The sequence below is a fragment of the Vulpes lagopus genome, chromosome 9 (genome assembly GCF_018345385.1).
Source record: "Vulpes lagopus strain Blue_001 chromosome 9, ASM1834538v1, whole genome shotgun sequence".
NCBI lineage: Eukaryota > Metazoa > Chordata > Mammalia > Carnivora > Canidae > Vulpes > Vulpes lagopus.
The window spans coordinates 47,660,435-47,681,290 of record NC_054832.1 but is presented as its reverse complement, the minus strand read 5'-3'; the positions used below and the strand labels follow the sequence as shown (position 1 = coordinate 47,681,290).

Below are 20,856 nucleotides of genomic sequence, written 5' to 3'. Positions count from 1 at the left end.
GTAATCCTCATACTTTGCTGTGACATAGGTACTATTATCATCCATTATTATCTATAGTGTACAGATGGGAAAATTGAGGGATAGAGAGTTAGGTAACTTGTCCAGGGTCACTGAACTGGTAACTGGCAGAGAATTGAGCCTGGGCTACCTGCTGGAGACATGCTCTCCAAGCTTTATTATGAACTTGATGGGCAGCCCGGGTGGCTCAGTGGTTTACCGCCACCTTCAGCCCAGGGCCTGATCCTGGAGTCCTGGGATTGAGTCCCCTGTCAGGCTCCCTTTATGGAGCCTGCTTCTCCCTGTGCCTGTGTCTCTGCCTCTCTCTCTCTCTCTGTCTCTCCTGAATGACTAAATAAAATCTTTAAAAAAAAAAAAAAAAAAGAACTTGATGTACTGTGCTGTATTTCCTCTATGCACTGAAAGTAGGAACTTGAAAAGTTTAACCTCCTGTCTCTCCAACTAAATTAATAAATTCAATGAAGAGAGGATTCTTCGCAAGTTCAACAAAACTCAGGCAAATCTTGCCAACCCCGATCCCCAAGAAAGAGAAAACATGCATAGAAAGAATATTAGTAATGAGACAGAGATTATAAGCATAAATTCAGTTAATTAAAAGTTAATACTATGTAAAACTTTGTTAGTACATTGGAAAACCTGGATTCAAGGATGATTTTGGGGGGTGGGAAGCTTTAAAGTTTTAAGCTTTTAAGCCTTAAAGCTTAAATTAGCAAAGTTGCCTCAAAGAGGCAGGAAGCCTGAATAGACCTGGAAAAATGGAAGGAATGGAATGGCTTAGTCAAAGAGCCACTCCTCACAAATGCAGCAGGCCAAGACAGTTTCAACATACGTTCTAGCAAACCTATAAGGAATGAATTCAAAACCTAAAATAATCAAGCAAAAAAATACTAGAAAGTAGTGAGAGTTCAGAAAGGTGGTCGGATACAACATAAAATTTTTAAAAAATCAGCAATTTCTCACTAGCCAGCAATAACCAGTTCAAGAAATTATGGCAGATACAATATCTCAATTCATAGTGCAATAAAAAATGAGGATGAATTCAGTAAGAGGTCTAGGATCTTTATCGAGGGAAGACAACAAAATTGTACTAAGGGACAAGGAAGGAGATTCGTTTAAATGGAGAGATAACCATGATTCTAGGTAGGCAAGTGTCATAATAATGTAAGATATAAAATTTCTCCTAGAATTAATCAATTCTAATCAAAATTGTAATCAAATCATGCTAAAATGATTTTTAACATTTTCTAGAGGGAAAAACGAATTAGAATAGCCAAGAAATTTTTCAGAAAAAGAAAAAAGAAATAAGGGGAGTTTTTTTCCCAGCAGAAATTAAAACTTATCTTAAATCTACATTAATTAATATTACCTGACCAGTAGAACAAAGCAAGAAGTCTTGAAATAGACCCTAATGTGTACATTAACTTAGTATGTGATAGAGATGACATTTTAGGGGAGAAAAGTTCTCACAGCTGCTAAACTAGACAAGAAGTAAATTTGGATCCCTAACTCAGACCTGTATATGTTAGGATACTATTTTTTTCTTTTAAGATTTTATTTTTAAGTAATCTCTACACCCAACATGGGGCTCAAGCTCACAAAGTTGAGATCAAGAGTCACACGCTGCACCGACTGAGCCAGCCAGGTGCTCCTGTTAGGATACTGTTTTGTATATGGTACAGATAAACTGCTGGAATGGATACTCAAAAACAAAGTGCATTTATCAAAATAGAAGTTTATTTCTCTTTCATGTTGCAAGTCTAGAGATAGTACAGGACTGATAGGGCAGTTCTATCATTGTCAACTCACAGATTCCAACCCTGTGTCCACAGCAGCTGCTATGCTTCTCATCTTGTCTAGTTGAGTGGGAGGAGGAGAAAGGCAACTGGGAGGGAGTACATGTACATTCCCTCCTAGGGGCATGATTCAGAAGTTGCTGGACGACTAGTTCTACTCACATTTCCTTGACTAGAATCTAGATGCCACCTGGCCACATGCAGCCCAGAGGGGCTGGAATAGAGCTAATGTGGTCTCTAGCTCAGGTGTTCCATTATTAAGAAGGGAGAGAATTGATACAGGTGGAGAGTAGCAGTTTCTGTTTCATATTCTACTCCAAAATACTTTCCAGATGAATTAGAAGTTTGATATCAAAATTAAACCTTGAGGGCGCCTGGGTGGCACAGTGGTTGAGCCTCTGCCTTCAGCTCAGGGCATGACCCCAGGACCCTGGGATCGACTCCCACATCGGGCTCTCCACAGGGAGTCTGCTTCTCCCTCTGCCTGTCTGCCTGTCTTTGTGTCTCTCATGAATAAATAAATAAAATCTTAAAAAAATTAAACCGTAAAAAAAAAAAAAAAAAAAAATTAAACCGTGAATGTTCTAGGAATAAATATGTGTGAAATGTTTATAATCTTGCAGTGAGGAAGGCTGAGCAAGGCAGCAGAGGCAGAAATCATGAAAGAAATTTTATTTGTTCACATTCGTTAATATTGAAAACTATAAAAGGAAATTTATTTTAAACAAAGTTAAAGGCAGACCACAACCTGGGAAAAAATACTCCTGATGTGTCTGACTTAGGTTCTATCCTCAATGCAAAAAGAATCATTAAGAATTAATATAAAAAGAATATCCTAGCAGAAAAATAATTATGTTCATTACAGAGTTTTATAATAGCAAAATGGTGGATGTTTATAGGTTGGGGGAGAATATCCATACAGTAGAGTACTTGGCAGCCACACATGATGTTATATATTCAGGTCCATAATTCTTTGGGGCCAAATATTCACACATTTTGATACAAAAAATGTGAGAATTTTATATGTGGCATTTGTACCATGTTTCTCTGGCCAAATGTATGGATATTCATATTCAGTGGCATGAATAAAAGCTGTAAGTAGCTTCTTATCAGTTGAGGTCAGGCTTTTTTGCCAAATGAGTTTGCTATAAGCCAATGAACTTGTGGTTTTTAGAGCTTTATGGATTTATCTACATTTTATTTAGCAAAATGATGTATGATATATAAGTGGAAAATAGCATGTTAAAAATATGAATATAAACTCCAGTTTTATAAATATATGTAGAGAGATTTTTCTCCCTCCTTGCACAGAAAAATACTTAGAATGATTATTGCCAAATATTAACATTGGTTCTCTTTGGTGGTTATTTTGGGTTTAATATTTATATTTTCCTAAGATTTTGAATTTAAAAAAAATCTATTGGTTTTATGAAGAGTAAAGGTAAAATTTTCTATTTTGAAAACAGTGATCTAAAAACAAAACAATGATCTTTCAGTTTTTACAAATTTTCTTTTTAGTGATAAAATGTTTCCAGCTTTTGGTTTTGGAGCTCAGATACCTCCTCAGTGGCAGGTAAGAGGAAATCTCATTTTAAATATTTGCCTCCCACAAAAGTGAAACAGGCCTTCATCACTCCTTTCATCTTTTGACAGGTTTCACATGAATTTCCAATGAATTTTAATCCATCCAATCCCTACTGTAATGGTAAGCTAAAAAATAAACAGAAATATTTTATACTGAACACCTTAATAGTGTTTGTTACTTGTTTTTTTTTTTTTTTCTTGTGGTTTACTCAGATTCCCTCCCTAGTTTTCTTTTTGTGACATATTTAACTTTCTGTTGTATAAAGTAGAATTATACGAGGTTGGTGGTTTGAGTGGTAAAGATACTAATGATGCAAATCTATCATGATGATTGTTGGCTAAGTTCTACTTTAAGAGATTTAATAGAACAAGAAAATTCTCAATCTTGAAAAAGATCAATAAAAATAATCATTATTTTCACATCTTATTTTAATTCAAACCTTCAATAAAATGAGTAATCCAGTATCAGATGTATAAAGATTTTCTCAGAGTAACAGTCACTCTCTACAAGGGAAAAAATGTCCAGCATCAAATTACTTGTTACTCGGATGACATCTGAGTGGGCTAAAGGAAAAAAGAATTAAACTCCTACAGTGGCTTTCCTCTGTACAGATAGCAGGAGGCTGACATTTGTTTCTTCTTTTTTTTAATTATACCTTAAATACCCAAGGCCTTCTTCCTTTTTACTCCATTGAGCAATCAATCTAAAATGCCAAATGTCCCACAAAATGATAGAAAACTGAACAGTTTGAAGGAGGACAGGGAAGTAGGGGCAGAGGCATAAAATTGTAGACAATAAGCTAATTTTCTGCAAAGGGTCCTGTTGACAATTACAGAATGTTTAGATTTCTAACAAAAGAAGGTGCTCTTTCCTTATCTTTAAAATTCATGAACAACATTCATAAGACAGAAGAGCATGAACATTTTGTTGGGAGTAGTTTATATTAGAGTTTTCTTGTTTTTCCAGGACACTTTTGCCATACTAATTCAGTGTTCCTTTGATGTACCCTAAGTGGCCCGTTGTCACCTTTTTATCCCTAGCCATTTGAAATTGGGAATAGCATTTCTTTTCAAGAACTGTGTTTCGTGCTTATGATGAAATTGGAATAATTTTTGAAGTTTGGTGTAATTACATTTCATTTCTTGTCAATAAATATGGATAACTTATATTGTGTGATAATTCATTTTAGAAGTTCATTTATTCTGAATAAAATGAGCCCATCTTCGGGCTGCCATTTAGTGCAGCTTTTCTACTTTTGGTTTATAGTCTGAAGAAAAGAATCCGTTTGGTTTTATTTTTATTTATTTATTTTTTTAATTTTTTAATTATTTATTTATTTATTTATTTATTTATTTATTTTTAATTAATTTTTATTGCGGTTCAATTTACCAACATACAGAAAAACACCCAGTGCTCATCCCGTCAAGTGTCCACCTCAGTGCCCGTCACCCATTCCCCTCCAACACCCACCCTCCTCCCCTTCCACCACCCCTAGTTCGTTTCCCCGAGTTAGGAGTCTTTATGTTCTGTCTCCCTTCCTGATATTTCCCAACATTTCTTTTCCCTTCCTTTATATTCCCTTTCACTATTATTCATATTCCCCAAATGAATGAGAACATACACTGTTTGTCCTTCTCCGATTGACTTACTTCACTCAGCATAATACCCTCCAGTTCCATCCACGTTGAAGCAAATGGTGGGTATTTGTCGTTTCTAATGGCTGAGTAATATTCCATTGTATACATAAACCACATCTTCTTTATCCATTCATCTTTCGATGGACACCAAGGCTCCTTCCACAGTTTGGCTATTGTGGCCATTGCTGATGGAAACATCGGGGTGCAGGTGTCCCGACGTTTCATTGCATCTGAATCTTTGGGGTAAATCCCCAACAGTGCAATTGCTGGGTCGTAGGGCAGGTCTATTTTTAACTCTTTGAGGAACCTCCACACAGTTTTCCAGAGTGGCTGCACCAGTTCACATTCCCACCAACAGTGTAAGAGGGTTCCCTTTTCTCCACATCCTGTCCAACATTTGTTGTTTCCTGCCTTGTTAATTTTCCCCATTCTCACTGGTGTGAGGTGGTATCTCATTGTGGTTTTGATTTGTATTTCCCTGATGGCAAGTGATGCGGAGCATTTCTCATGTGCATGTTGGCCATGTCCATGTCTTCCTCTGTGAGGTTTCTCTTCATGTCTTTTGCCCATTTCATGATTGGATTGTTTGTTTCTTTGGTGTTGAGTTTAATAAGTTCTTTATAGATTTTGGAAACTAGCCCTTTATCCGATATGTCATTTGCAAATATCTTCTCTCATTCTGTAGGTTGTCTTTTAGTTTTGTTGACTGTATCCTTTGCTGTGCAAAAGCTTCTTATCTTGATGAAGTCCCAATAGTTCATTTTTGCTTTTGTTTCTTTTGCCTTTGTGGATGTATCTTGCAAGAAGTTACTGTGGCCAAGTTCAAAAAGGGTGTTGCCTGTGTTCTCTTCTATGATTTTGATGGACTCTTGTCTCACATTTAGATCTCTCATCCATTTTGAGTTTATCTTTGTGTATGGTGAAAGAGAGTGGTCCAGTTTCATTCTTCTGCATGTGGATGTCCAATTTTCCCAGCACCATTTATTGAAGAGACTGTCTTTCTTCCAATGGATAGTGTTTCCTCCTTTATCGAATATTAGATGACCGTACATTTCAGGGTCCACTTCTGGGTTCTCTGTTCTGTTCCATTGATCTATGTGTCTGTTTTTGTGCCAGGACCACACTGTCTTGATGACCACAGCTTTGTAGTACAACCTGAAATCTGGCATTGTGATGCCCCCAGCTATGGTTTTCTTTTTTAAAATTCCCCTGGCTATTCGGGGTCTTTTCTGATTCCACACAAATCTTAAAATAATTTGTTCTAACTCTCTGAAGAAAGTCCATGGTATTTTGATAGGGATTGCATTAAACGTATAAATTGCCCTGGGTAACATTGACATTTTTACAATATTAATTCTGCCAATCCATGAGCATGGAATATTTTTCCATCTCTTTGTGTCTTCCTCAATTTCTTTCAGAAGTGTTCTATAGTTTTTAGGGTATAGATCTTTTACCTCTTTGGTTAGGTTTATTCCTAGGTATCTTATGCTTTTGGGTGCAATTTTAAATGGGATTGACTCCTTAATTTCTCTTTCTTCAGTCTCATTGTTAGTGTATAGAAATGCCATTGATTTCTGGGCATTGATTTTGTATCCTGCCACGCTACCAAATTGCTGTATGAGTTCTAGCAATCTTGGGGTGGAGGCTTTTGGGTTTTCTATGTAGAGTATCATGTCATCGGCGAAGAGGGAGAGTTTGACTTCTTCTTTGCCAATTTGAATGCCTTTAATGTCTTTTTGTTGTCTGATTGCTGAGGCGAGGACTTCCAGAACTATGTTGAACAGCAGTGGTGAGAGTGGACATCCCTGTCTTGTTCCTGATCTTAGGGGAAAGGCTCCCAGTGCTTCCCCATTGAGAATGATATTTGCTGTGGGCTTTTCGTAAATGGCTTTTAAGATGTCGAGGAAAGTTCCCTCTATCCCAACACTCTGAAGGGTTTTGATCAGGAATGGATGCTGTATTTTGTCAAATGCTTTCTCTGCATCTAATGAGAGGATCATATGGTTCTTGGTTTTTCTCTTGCTGATATGATGAATCACATTGATGGTTTTCCGAGTGTTGAACCAGCCTTGTGTCCCAGGGATAAATCCTACTTGGTCATGGTGAATAATTTTCTTAATGTGTTGTTGGATCCTATTGGCTAGTATCTTGTTGAGAATTTTTGCATCCATGTTCATCAGGGATATTGGTCTGTAATTCTCCTTTTTGGTGGGGTCTTTGTCTGGTTTCGGAATTACGGTGATGCTGGCCTCATAGAACGAATTTGGAAGTACTCCATCTCTTTCTATCTTTCCAAACAGCTTTAGTAGAATAGGTATGATTTCTTCTTTAAACGTTTGATAGAATTCCCCTGGGAAGCCATCTGGCCCTGGACTCTTGTGTCTCGGGAGGTTTTTGATGACTGCTTCAATTTCCTCCCTGGTTATTGGCCTGTTCAGGTTTTCTATTTCTTCCTGCTCCAGTTTTGGTAGTTTGTGGCTTTCCAGGAATGCGTCCATTTCTTCTAGATTTCCTAATTTATTGGCGTACAGCTGTTCAAAATATGTTTTTAAAATCGTTTGTATTTCCTTGGTGTTGGTAGTGATCTCTCCTTTCTCATTCATGATTTTATTAATTTGAGTCTTCTCTCTCTTCTTTTTAATAAGGTTGGCTAATGGTTTATCTATCTTATTAATTCTTTCAAAGAACCAACTCCTGGTTCTGTTGATCTGTTCCACAGTTCTTTTGGTCTCAATATCATTGAGTTCTGCTCGAATTTTAATTAACTGTCTTCTTCTGCTGGGGGTGGGGTCAATTTGTTGCTTTTTCTCTAGTTCCTTTATGTGTAAGGTGAGCTTTTGAATTTGAGATCTTTCCATTTTTGAATGGATGCTTGTATTGCGATGTATTTCCCCCTCAGGACTGCTTTCGCTGCATCCCAAAGATTTTGAACGGTTGTATCTTCATTCTCATTAGTTTCCATGAATCTTTTTAATTCTTCCTTAATTTCCTGGTTGACCTTTTCATCTTTTAGCAGGATGGTCCTTAACCTCCACGTGTTTGTGGTCCTTCCATATTTCTTGTTGTGATTAAGTTCTAATTTCAAGGCATTATGGTCGGAGAATATACAGGGGACTATCCCGATCTTTTGGTATCGGTTCAGACCCGATTTGTGACCCAGTATGTGGTCTATTCTGGAGAAAGTTCCATGTGCACTTGAGAAGAATGTGTATTCAGTTGAGTTTGGATGTAAAGTTCTGTAGATATCTGTGAAATCCATCTGGTCCAGTGTATCATTTAAAGCTCTCGTTTCTTTGGAGATGTTGTGCTTAGAAGACCTATCTAGTATAGAGAGAGCTAGATTGAAGTCACCAAGTATAAGTGTATTATTATCAAAGTATTTCTTCAGTTTGGTTATTAATTGGTTTAAATATTTGGCAGCTCCCACATACGGGGCATATATATTGAGGATTGTTAAGTCCGCTTGTTGGATAGATCCTTTGAGTATGAGATAGTGTCCCTCTTCATCTCTCACTATAGTCTTCGGGGTAAATTTTAATTTATCTGATATAAGGATGGCAACCCCTGCTTTCTTTTGAGGACCATTTGAATGGTAAATGGTTCTCCAACCTTTTATTTTCAGGTTGTAGGTGTCCTTCTGTCTAAAATGAGTCTCTTGTAGACAGCAAATAGATGGGTCCTGCTTTTTTATCCAGTCTGAAACCCTGCGCCTTTTGATGGGGTCATTAAGCCCGTTCACGTTCAGAGTTACTATTGAGAGATATGAGTTTAGTGTCATCATATCTATTCAGTCCTTGTTTTTGTGGATTGTTCCACTGAACTTCTTCTTAAAAGGGAATTTTAAGAGTCCCCCTTAAAATTTCTTGCAGAGCTGGTTTGGAGGTCACATATTCTTTCAGTTCCTGCCTGTCTTGGAAGCTCTTAATCTCTCCTTCCATTCTGAATGAGAGCCGTGCTGGATAAAGTATTCTTGGTTGCATGTTCTTTTCATTTAGGACCCTGAAGATATCCTGCCAGCCCTTTCTGGCCTGCCAGGTCTCTGTGGAGAGGTCTGCTGTTAGCCTAATATTCCTCCCCATAAAAGTCACGGATTTTTTTTCTCTTGCTGCTTTAAGGATCTTTTCCTTATCTTTGGAATTTGCAAGCTTCACTATTAAATGTCGAGGTGTTGAACGGTTTTTGTTGATTTTAGGGGGGGATCTCTCTATTTCCTGGATCTGAATGCCTGTTTCCCTTCCCAGATTCGGAAAGTTTTCAGCTAGGATTTGTTCAAATACATATTCTGGCCCTCTGTCCCTTTCGGCGCCCTCGGGAACCCCAATTAAACGTAGGTTTTTCTTCCTCAGGCTGTCATTTATTTCCCTTAATCTGTCCTCATGGTCTTTTAATTGCCTGTCCCTTTTTTCCTCAGTTTCCCTCTTTGCCATCAACTTGTCTTCTGTGTTACTCACTCGTTCTTCCACCTCGTCAAGCCTCGTCATTAGGACTTCTAGCTTGGATTGCATCTCATTTAATTGGTTTTTAATTTCTGCCTTATTGGATCTAAATTCTGCAGTCATGAAGTCTCTTGAGTCCTTTATGGTTTTTTCTAGAGCCACCAGTAGCTGTAAAATAGTGTTTCTGAATTGGCTTTCTGACATTGAATGGTAATCCATATTTTGTAACTCTGTGGGAGAGTGGGCTGTTTCTGATTCTTTTTTTTGAGGTGAGGTTTTCCTTCTAGTCATTTTGCTCAGTGCAGAGTGGCCAAAAACAAGTTGTATTGGGAAAAGGAGGAAAAGAGAGAGAAGGAAAGAAAAGAGAAAAAGAAAAAAGAGAAAGAAGAAAAAAAAGGGGAAAAAGAGAAGAAAAAGAAAGAAAAAGAAAGGAGAAAAAAAAAAGGGTGGGGTGGGGTGGGGGAAGCAATCAGAAATCAAGAAGAAAGAAAGAAAGAAAAAGCACAAAACAAAACAAAAACAAAAACAAAACAAAACAAAAAACACGGGGGAGTATCTTCCGGTTCTGTACACTTTAAGTCCCTTGACTTCCCCTGGAACTGGTCCGTCTCCTTGGTCTTCTGGGGGAGGGGCCTGCTGTGCTGATTCTCAGGTGTTAGCACTTGGGGGAGCTGCTCTGCCCCTGCCTGGTGCAGGGCTCAGTGGGGGTTGTTCACCCCGTGAGGCCCCGGGAGGAAGCCACAGTGGCGGGGGCAGCTCTGGGACCCTGGAGTCAGCTCCCGCAGTAGCTCCGGGGCTCTCCGTCTGCAGGGCCTGGGGGCTTCGGGGCGGGCCGCTGATCTGCTCAGCCCCGGGCAGGAGCGTCCTTGCTGTCCCGGGCCCTCCCGGCCTCTGCCCGACCTGGGAGAGGCCGGATCCTGGGCTGTGTCCCGGGCCCTGTGCTCCGGGGCCTGCGCTGTTGGATTCGCGCTCCCGGCGGTGCAGCCCCCTCCGCGGAGCCGCCGCCCGAGCCCCTCCGAGCTGTTCCCGGAGCCGCGCCTCCCCCTCCGCGCGGAGCTTCTTCCTCCGCCGGAGCTGCCGCCGCTGAGCTGTTCTCGGAGCCGCGCAGCCCCCTCCGCGGAGCCGCCGCCCGAGCCCCTCCGAGCTGTTCCCGGAGCCGCGCCGCCCCCTCCGCGGAGCTTCTTCCTCCGCCCGAGCCGCCGCCGCTGAGCTGTTCCCGGAGCCCCGCAGCCCCCTCCGCGGAGCCGCCGCCCGAGCCCGTCCGAGCTGCTCCGGGTCCCGCCGAGCGCTGCAGCCCTTAGGGAGCTCGGCGCATCTCCGGGGCGCAGTTCCTCTGTTACTGTCCCAGGGAGCCCGAGGGCGTCCCCGCCTTTCTGGGGATCCTGCTCCAATTCCCCGGGAGCCCCTTTCCGCGGGGAAGGTTGGTGCAGCTCCTGCTCCTCCGGGACGGGGCTCTCCTGTCCTGGGGACACTCGCCCCGGCCTCAGCCCGGCTCCTCGCGGGCCCCTCCCCGTCGGAGGCCTTTTGTGTCTTTATTTCTTTTTCCCCGTCTTCCTACCTTGACAGAAGCGCGAACTCTTCTCACTGTAGCGTTCCAGCTGGTCTCTCTTTAAATCTCAGGCCGAATTCGTAGATTTTCAGGATGATTGGATGGTTTTCTAGGTAATTTGTTGAGGACGGGTGACTTGGAGACCCTGCTCTGCCGCCATCTTGCCCCTCCCCCCAATCCGTTTGGTTTTAGACAGGACATACTGTACTGAAAAAAATACAACCTTGTTTTAAGGCAAGGAAGCTGAATTCCCCCTTTTTAATTAAGCATTGAGTTTAGTTGCCCAGAAGTAACATGTCTCACTTGTTCCTTTAATGCAAAAGAATGATTTCGGCATAACTTAATTTTAGTGGAGGGATTGAAGACAAGTGATACTTATCAAGAAATTTAATTAATAGTTTATATATCTTCATATTGAAAAGAAAGCTGAGATGATAAAAATGAAAGGATATTATTGCCTGGGGACTGAAATTTTCTACAGTATGTATCATTGCAGTAAGATCCTGCTGCTGGCTGATGTTAACATTATTTTTGTTCCTACTGGACTGACCATAAGACTTATTCCTAAGTTCAAAATGAGTGAGAGGAGTTAGTTAGAACTCTTAAATGTTAAGAGAGTTGGTCTTGTGAAACTTTTAAATCAAGTATATACTTCTTTTCCTTGTTGATCTCTTCTGTTGGATATGTTTTAAGTAAGAGACCTGTTTTAGTTTACATTAAAAAACTTTTCTTTTTAAGATTTTATTTATTTATTCATTAGAGATACAAAGAGAGGCAGAGACATAGGCAAAGGGAGAAGCAGGCTCCCTGTGGGGAGCCCAATGTGGGACTGGATCCCAGGACCCCAGGATCACCTGAGCCAAAGGCAAATGCTCAACCACTGGGCCACCCAAGTGCCCCCATTAAAAATCTTTTGAGGCAGATGGCCTTGACTATTTCAACAAGTGTTATGGAAGAAGTTTTTGAGGATTTCTAGTATCTTACCTGCAACCTGGACATTCTAATGTAAGGGGTAGATTGAACAGTTGCATACGTCACATTAAAGCTTCACCAGCAGTGCTTTTACCAGGAATGCCATTCAACTTCCACTAAGTTGTGCTGATATAATAAACAGTCTAAGTCTCAGTGATTTATAACAGCAATAGTTTATTTCTTGCTCATCTATACATCCCTTCACATGTGGCTAGTCTGGTCTATGCTTCTCATTCTGGGATCCAGGACCTTATCTGGGATGTGCTTCTCCCTTTGCAGAGGGAAAGAGCAAGATTGCTGGTGAAAACAGGCAGTGGTTCTTAACTTAGACATGAGTGTCATGTCCATTGTCATGTCCGTTTACATGCTTGGTCAAAGCTAGTCAAATGGCCCTGCCCAATCTTGTACCATAAAAACATCCCCGCTGGCCCAGATTGTATGGCATAAACAAACAAGACATTAGTATTTCTGCAGCAAGATGTAATACATAACCTGGAAGTGAATGTTTAGAACTATACAGTTTATCATACCATGCATACTAAGTTATGGAGTAAACTCTTGACTACAATTAACATTAGGTTTATAGCCATCTGATTTTGTAGGATTTTTGGCCACATATGCAAAAGTTTTTCCATTTAATCAGTAACTTTTTCTTACCTTTTATTGTCAGTTGTGTAATACGGCATCTTTTTCATGATTTTTTTTCCATTAGAGTCTTATGCCTAAAACACAAAAATTAAGCACTATAACAGCTCTACTATAGATTAATGAATAATTTGGCTGAGATGAAAATAAATGTCTTTTTATTGGAAGAGGGATACCATTTATAGGTTTTTGCAATGGTGTATAGCTATGAAGTTTTGTAATACATGTTTTTTTTTTTTTTTTTTTTACATGGTTTAAGAGGAACTCTTGAATATAGAATTTTTAACTATTTAGAGCAATATATATATACACACACATAGAGCATATATGTCTATACATACATACATACAAAGATATAATTAGCCTGTGTGGTAAACAATGAACAATTAAATCGTGTTTGAGAATTTTTAATGCTACTTTTTCTGTCTAGGAATCCAAGGCATTGTAGAGGCATATCGGGCCTGCCTTCCTCAGATAAAACTCTATGGACCCACTAATTTTTCTCCAATCATAAATCATGTGGCCAGGTTTGCTGCTGCAGCCACCCAACAACAAACAGCTTCTGTAAGTGCTCTGGTGCTGGGGTTGACAAGGAGAAAATTTGGATTGGTAGTTGCTTCTGGTGCCATATTTCCATTTATTTGGTCCACTGAGATACAAAGAACATGAAGTAATAATGAAGCTATCCTTGGTTTGGAAGTAACAACTGATGTTGTTAAATTAGTGATCATTAAAAGCAAGACAACAAAAATTACCCGTACACTCATGAGTCTTTTCTCTGCCATTTGAATTATTTTTTTTTTAAGATTTTATTTATTTACTTGAGAAAGAGAGAGAGAGTGACAGAGGGCGAGAGAGAACACAAGCAGGAAGGAGAAGCAGGCTCCTCACTGAGCATGGAGCCCAATGTGGAGCTCAGTCCCAGGACACCTGGAGCATGACCTGAGCCGAAGGCAGACCCTTAACCGACTGAGCCACTCAGGCACTCCTGAATTAATTTTCTTTAATAGGTTTTACTAAAAAGAAATGACTAACATCTTCCTTTTTGAAAGTAGACTTAACAAATTAAGGTTGAGGATTTTTATAGTTTCAGTTGCTGATGAAAAATTACTTACTGTACTACAAAGATTTGGATTAGATCACCATTACCTGTTGGACCCAGATACCAAAATCTCTCTTAGCCTCATAGCTTTTTATACCCAAAAGTAACTTCATATGATTGCTGAAAGGTAAAATAAGAGTTCATATAAGTGCACAGTGCCTGGGGCAGAGTAAACAGCACGTTAGCTCTGTTATCAAACTTATTTCCATTCTAGATTCAAATGACCCAAAAGATGGAGTCACTTATGTAACATTTTACTGTTCTCCAAAACTGTTTATCAGAAATGACAGAATTGAAAGAAAGATTTCCCTGCCTTAACCCATCTCCATTTTTTAAGAAGTGAACTTTAGTTTGATAAACAATTCTACTTCTCCCATATTTGACCTTTTAGAAAGCATTGCAACTAACTTCCTTGATCAATACTTTAACATAGTTAATACTTATGTTGAAATGTTTATTCCTATGCTCACTAAAAGTTTAGTCTTTGACATTTAGGTCTCTTGCTTCTGTATATTTATGCCAATACCATTTTGTGGTCTATTGCACTTTTAATGAACCTGCAATTTTTGTTTTAATAAATTTCCTTGTCATTAGAGAATGTTAGAACATTTTATGTAGATGGTATCCTGGGTAGAGACTAGCAAGGAAAATGAGCAAGAAAGAGACTGAATGAGTCATCAAGCTGGAGGTGTTTTTAACCATTACTTTTATTGTTTGGGAGCTCAACCTGCTCAGCGGATATAATTTTCTTTCTTGGCAGCAATATTTTGTGCTCTTAATCATTACTGATGGTGTGATAACAGACCTTGATGAGACCAGACAAGCTATAGTTAATGCTTCCAAGCTTCCTATGTCAATCATCATTGTTGGAGTAGGAGGTGCTGACTTCAGTGCCATGGAGTTTCTGGATGGTGATGGTGGAAGTCTCCGCTCCCCGTCAGGGGAGGTAGCCATCCGAGACATCGTCCAGTTTGTGCCTTTCAGACAGTTCCAGAACGTGAGTACCACTCTTCTTATTTTTCATGCACACTAAGGAGTTTGAACACACCCTTACTAAATCCATAACCAAGTAGTTGAGTAGGTGTCTGGGGTTAGAGGATGTATGGAGTTTGGGTTTGAAGAGTCCTGATGAGGTTTTGAAGTTTTGCTTCAGGTTGTATACTTGCATGCCTCTTGCAGTCTGTATGATAAATTGCTATAAATGGTGTTGCTATGAATGTTTTAAAATACCTTTTATCTTTACCTATGTCTGTAACAACAGAAAAACTCTATATAGGTATATGATGAATTTGCCCAACTGGAAGTTGATTTGATGAAAATCTCTCAGGACTTTGTCTCACCCAGTTTGCTCCACTGGTAACATCTTGTAAAACTATAGCACAAAACCATTACCAGGATATAGACATTGATAAAATCAAGGGTCATCATCTCAGGACTCCTCGTGTTGCGCTTTTATAGCCACACCCACGTCCCTTCCACTTCCACCCCCCTTAACCCCTGGCAACTGCTAATCTGTTCTTCAATTCTATAATTTTTTCATTTTAAGAATGCTATAGAAATGTTAGGATTGGCTCCCCCCCCCCCCCCACTCAGCATAATTTTCTGCAGGATTGTGGCCTGTGTTTCTTCTTATTCCTGGGGAATAATCCATAGTGTAGATGTTAACCATTCATCCATTGAAGGACATCTTTAATTGTTTCCAGTTTTTGTCTGTTATATGCAAAGCTGCTATAAACACTCATGTACAGGTTTTTGTGTGAGGATAGATTTTTATTTCTCTAGGGTAAATACCCAGAAGTTCAGTTGCTGGGACATAAGATTATTGCATGTTTAGTTATTAAAGAAACTATTGAACTTTTCCATTATGGTTATGCTTTTTTACATTCCCACCAGCCAATGTATGAACCTAAGGGAAGGTGATTAAAAGTGTTAATGTTAGGAATCCTTGTGATGATGAAACAGTTCTGTATCTTGGTTGTGGTAATGGTTATACAGATCTACCCAGATGATAAAATTACATAAAATAATACATAGACACATGCAAGTGAGTGCATGTAAAGTAAAACTGGTAAAATCTGAATAAGGTCTGTGAACTGTCCCATTGTCAGTTTTTTGGTTTTGATATTATACTATAGTTATAAATATATAACTTTGGAAGAAACCTTTGGAAGAAACTGTGTGAATACTCTATTATTTTTGCAATTTCCTATGAATCAGTAATTATTTCAAAATAAAAAGTTAAAAAAATTAATACCAAGTGAATGAAAGACCCACATTCAAAAGTTAAATAAAAAAAAGAATATTAGAGAGGAAGACAAACCATGGGAAACTCCTAACTCTTGAAACAAAAGGTTGCAGAAGGGGAGGTAGGTGGGGGATAGGGTAACTAGATGACAAGCATTAAGGAGGGCACATGATGAGATGAGCACTGGATGTTATACTATATGTTGGCAAATTGAATTTAAATAAAAAATTTAAAAAATTCAAAAACTAGAAAAAAGTAATTATCAAATGCCAAAATGCTGGCACCAAAAAGGACTTGATAAATGTAAGTGGGAGTAATAAAACACTCGTAAGGAACATTAGTTATTTAGCTTATTCTGTGTTTCATAGACTGTTCCTAAGACAAGATACAAGCCTAGGAATTGGGAATTACTGCTTTTTACTGACTGGTAAGGTATTCTTAGTCTGGTATCAAAATGCCAGTAAAAATTTGGTTACTAATAAAGTCATTTTGATTTTGTTTTTCATAAGGCTCCAAAAGAAGCACTTGCTCAGTGTGTCTTGGCAGAGATCCCCCAGCAGGTGGTGGGCTACTTCAACACTTATAAACTCCTTCCTCCCAAGAACCCAGCTAAGAAATGAAAGGAGCTATGGCTGCCTGAGCAGAATTCTTTTGTATGGAGCAGTGGATTCCTCTCCAACCCTGAATCATGAATCTGTTATTTTACATGCTTTTCTTTTCATTCCCAGCATTTTTATGTAAACCTAGTTCTCTATGGATTATATCTATTTAAAACATTTTTATTCCTTTTTTTTTTTTTTTTTTTGAGGAAAGTGCTAGGTTAATCTTTGCTCAATCAATGCAGTGATTTTAGTGACTTGCAGTGACACTATGGAGATCAGAAACTCGTGTGAGAAAAGTTGATTTGGTAGTTGTGGTTGTTTAATATGGTGAAAATACTGTTTTGAATGTTTTTCAATAGAATGAAAAATTGCTGGGACGTGATTTATAGGTTGCTGTACTTTGTTCTAGGCGATATATGTTTTACAAGCCAACGTAATCATACTTGATGACAAGAACTTAAATTAGATGATATTGAATTTGTTCCTATACCTGTATTCAGTGCCTTTCCATGGGATGAAACTGTTCCCTTTTGCCTGAATTTTGCTGCACTTTAGATATTGTAGTTTACAAAATAGTATGCATTCACTTAGGACTTCTTAAAAAATACTGAATGAGAAGGGAAGGCACATATCCAGTTCTTAAAATGTACAATCAACAAGTAAAAGGAACCTCATATAAGTAAGCCATTTTTATTTGCCTTTCCGGATCTTTTATTTTCATTTTGGAATACTGTAAACATGGTCAGATTTGACCTTTTCATTTACTGTATGTGACATTCAGGATTCTGTATCTGCATAGATGATGGGCTGTCCTAGATTCAACATTATTAGAGTATTTTAATTGGAGTTTGCTAAAATGGTTAGGACTGCTTTGTCCAGGAAAGCTATGAGGACCAAATATATAAAGGGAAATTCAGAATCCATTTCCTTTTAACTAATGAAATACTTATTTAAGAAAAACCTAATTTTTATATTTTCCTTACTAAGTTCTCACACATTGATTTGTACATTGGTGCACATTCATTTAGACATTTTCTTCCCTTTTTTAAGTAACATTTTTAGTCTGATTTTTAAACTTATGATAGTGGTTATGTAGTAATCAAAATCAAATTTTGTGTTTTAATTATATATTATTTCCTAAGCCCAAAATGTATGTATTAAGCATAAAACCTGTCATAACTTAAAAAAATCTCTTCCTCATGTATTAAGATAGAGTGGACTTTACACACTTTTTTTTTTTAGAGTTTTTTTTTCCTGATTTTTTACTCTTAGAATATATTACTTATCAAACATGATGTTTTCAGAATAGATTCAGTAACATTTTATCGAAGGACCTGTGTGCCAAGTACGACGCATATTCATATGTTGGCCAATCATCTCTAACAACTTAACGTTAAAAATTGTGTGTTTATCATATATAGCCTTAAGTGGATGCATCAGTGCCTTGCTGACATGCCTTTCAGTCTTACTGAAAACTTGTATCACAGCTCATATTGCTTGTTTTCTGAAATGACTAAATGACTAAATGAGCCCTCAGCCATGAAGAACTTTGGCTTCTTGGGAACTTGCCACGGTCAGGCTAAGAGAAGTCCTGCTTGCTGTTCTAGCTTTGTTCGTGTGAGCAGTTTCCACTTTCCAACCTAGCTAGCTAGCCTCTGTATATGTGCTATTAACCTGAAGGTAGGAGTCTGTTATTCTATGGCATATCTCAGTTGACAAGTCATTTTAACATTAGTTAAGTGAGAAGAAAACTGATCATTCTTTCAGTAGTTTGGACCTTTGTTGTCTCAGATGTCCTGATTTCAATTCTCTTTGTATGCTTGGAAACAGCATATATTTATATATATATATATATATATATAGGCATATATATATAGCTGTGGTTTTCAGGATTTTTTTTTTAACACATTGAAGCCTTAAAAGAAATGATATACACACATTCTCAATGTATGGTATAACAGATAGAAGTAGAGCTTCTCTAGGTCCAGAGCAGGGTCCAGAGCCCTACTCACTGGGCCTCGTCACTCTCCTTAACCAGCTCCTGGCAGCACTGAGTCACCTGTATTGGGCACTTGGAAACCATTGGGCAGGAGCTTCGTTGTTTTTATTAGCCAAGTAACAGTACTTCTGTTTCCATTGTCAAATTATTTTGGTCTTCATAATTTTGTATTCTGGTTTTAACCAGAAACATTCCAATTTTTAAATTAATTTTAAAAAATTCATTCTTGATCAGGGTCATCAGTAGATGCTATTATTCATAAGAATTGTGATTCCAGCAAATGAGGACAATTGATGCCTTTTTTGCAGTTTTGAATAAAAACATTTACAATTTCTAAATTATCATTTTGTAAAATTCTTAAAATCTTACCATTTCACTTTATCACATAATGATTTAATATTGTTTTATGTAAAAAAAATAGTCTTTTTCCCTATTGTGCCACCATTCATTCAAGTGTCATTAGTTCTTAAAATGCATTAAAAAAACAAAACAAGTTGACTTTCACACCTTTTATAATCAGCTGTATTACAAACACATATTGGGGTGACAGTTTCCTGGACAGACATAATATTTCTCACATATGCCTTTACTGAGAAAATAATAAACCAATTAGCTTGGCCATGTCACCTTGTGCTTTGAAATGAAATTTTTAAGATCATAAGTTTTCAAAGTCAGATCAGGGATTTACAACTATAATTGTTTTTTTTTTGATAGTGCCTTAGGCAGCCGTTCCAGAGTAAATTCTGGGCCCCATTGTTGTTTATGCTTTATTTCATATATTTTGCCTTTTTCATTTTATAACTTTCCTGGGAAACCATCTTCAATAAATTTTTCCTACTTTCATTTGTGTGCGGTTGGTAGTCATGGGAGTGACATATAAGGGAGGCCAGAAGTTTGACTGAAATTGCAAGAGACTGTATTGTGCTTTAATAATGTCATACTTGATAATAAGTGTATAAGTTACTAATATATGAATTCATGTTAAATATATCTTCCATTTGAATTCCTGGCAGATAAAGTTATTTCTTAATGTGAAACGATAGTGCCTTGTTTTTATTTATCCTTTCTCTAAATGTTATCAAAACCAGTAGAAAAAAAATAGAAATAAAGTGAATATAGTATTTTAGGGTGCCTGGGTTCATATTTTACTGAATTGAACAGTTTGGGTTTTTAAAATTATTTTGTGGGATTTACTCATTTAAAACATACTGAATGCATTCAAGAAATATTTCTAGGAGCAAAAAAAAAAAAAAAAAAGAAATATTTCTAGGTGCAGTAAGGGGAAGGTTCTCAGTTTATAGCTGGATGGCCTGAAAAATAAGGCACTCACAATTAGTTGTGTTAAGCAGGACAGTATACCCACCTTATTTGTGTGTTTGTTCTTAAAATTGCTTCTGTTATGTTGCAGTCATTGGTCAAGGCCTTGGGAATACCGTGGTAACCTAGATGCCCAAAGCTGATGTCTTCATAGATATAATGGACTGGGGGGAGAGGCTGGACAGAAAACATTAAATGAGTAATTAGAGAGACATAACCCATGTAGGTGGCAAAAAGCACTTTCCTGATGATGTGCCATTTAAGCTAAGACCTTAAAGTTAGCTGGGTGAAGAGAGTTAAAAGCATTTATGAAAGTATTAGGTCAACAGCAAGTATAGACCTGAATATTTTAGGAATGGAAAGAACTTAAAGTATGCTGGGATATAAATTGTGGAGGGAAAGTGGTAGGAGAAGAGTGGAAAGACGAAGTGGAGTGATTGGTCGAGTTTACATCCTGCAGGACCTCTGGGGCATACAAAGGAGTTCAGGCTGAGGCTAAAGGTAATGGAATGCCACTGAATCAATGTAAGCAAAAGAATGATGTGATCAGATTTATGTTCTTGAAAAACTGGAGGGCCTTGTATTTTAGATCAGACAGATGGATGTCTGTTGTCAAACTTGGGCCTAGCCACAGTGGCTTTGCCTTGGTGAGGCCCTGATGAGGGAGTCAGTGGTGGTCACCTTCTGGTAGAGACTCAGCTGTTTGGTCACATATTGCTAAATGTCTGATTCTGGGTCAGTTTCTGAATCCTGTGCTTTTCCTGCCACAACCCTGACTCCACATCAAATCATCTGTGAAGCCCGTATCTTATCAATTAGGTTTAGAGTCTGGCTTGCACCTTGTGGTGATGTTGATCCCCAGGATTGCTAAACCCTAGCTTGAAGCAAGACCATGACCCGTGTCATTTGTCACAAAGCATGGCCATGTGAGTGTTGGCCACATACACCAGAAAACT

General features: G+C 38.4%; 1 protein-coding gene across 1 annotated transcript in view; it reads left to right on the top strand.

Annotated features, from left to right (window-relative positions):
• CPNE3 (copine 3) overlaps positions 1 to 19,620 on the top strand; it is a 56,345-nt gene extending 36,725 nt beyond the window's left edge. Inside the window, exons 12-16 of the mRNA XM_041769355.1 lie at positions 3,330 to 3,384; positions 3,465 to 3,516; positions 13,066 to 13,199; positions 14,498 to 14,734; positions 16,492 to 19,620. Coding sequence (XP_041625289.1) covers positions 3,330 to 3,384; positions 3,465 to 3,516; positions 13,066 to 13,199; positions 14,498 to 14,734; positions 16,492 to 16,602 — 589 coding nt within the window. The 3' untranslated portion in view covers positions 16,603 to 19,620. The remainder of the gene's footprint in view (positions 1 to 3,329; positions 3,385 to 3,464; positions 3,517 to 13,065; positions 13,200 to 14,497; positions 14,735 to 16,491) is intronic.
• The last annotated feature ends 1,236 nt before the right edge of the window (positions 19,621 to 20,856 follow it).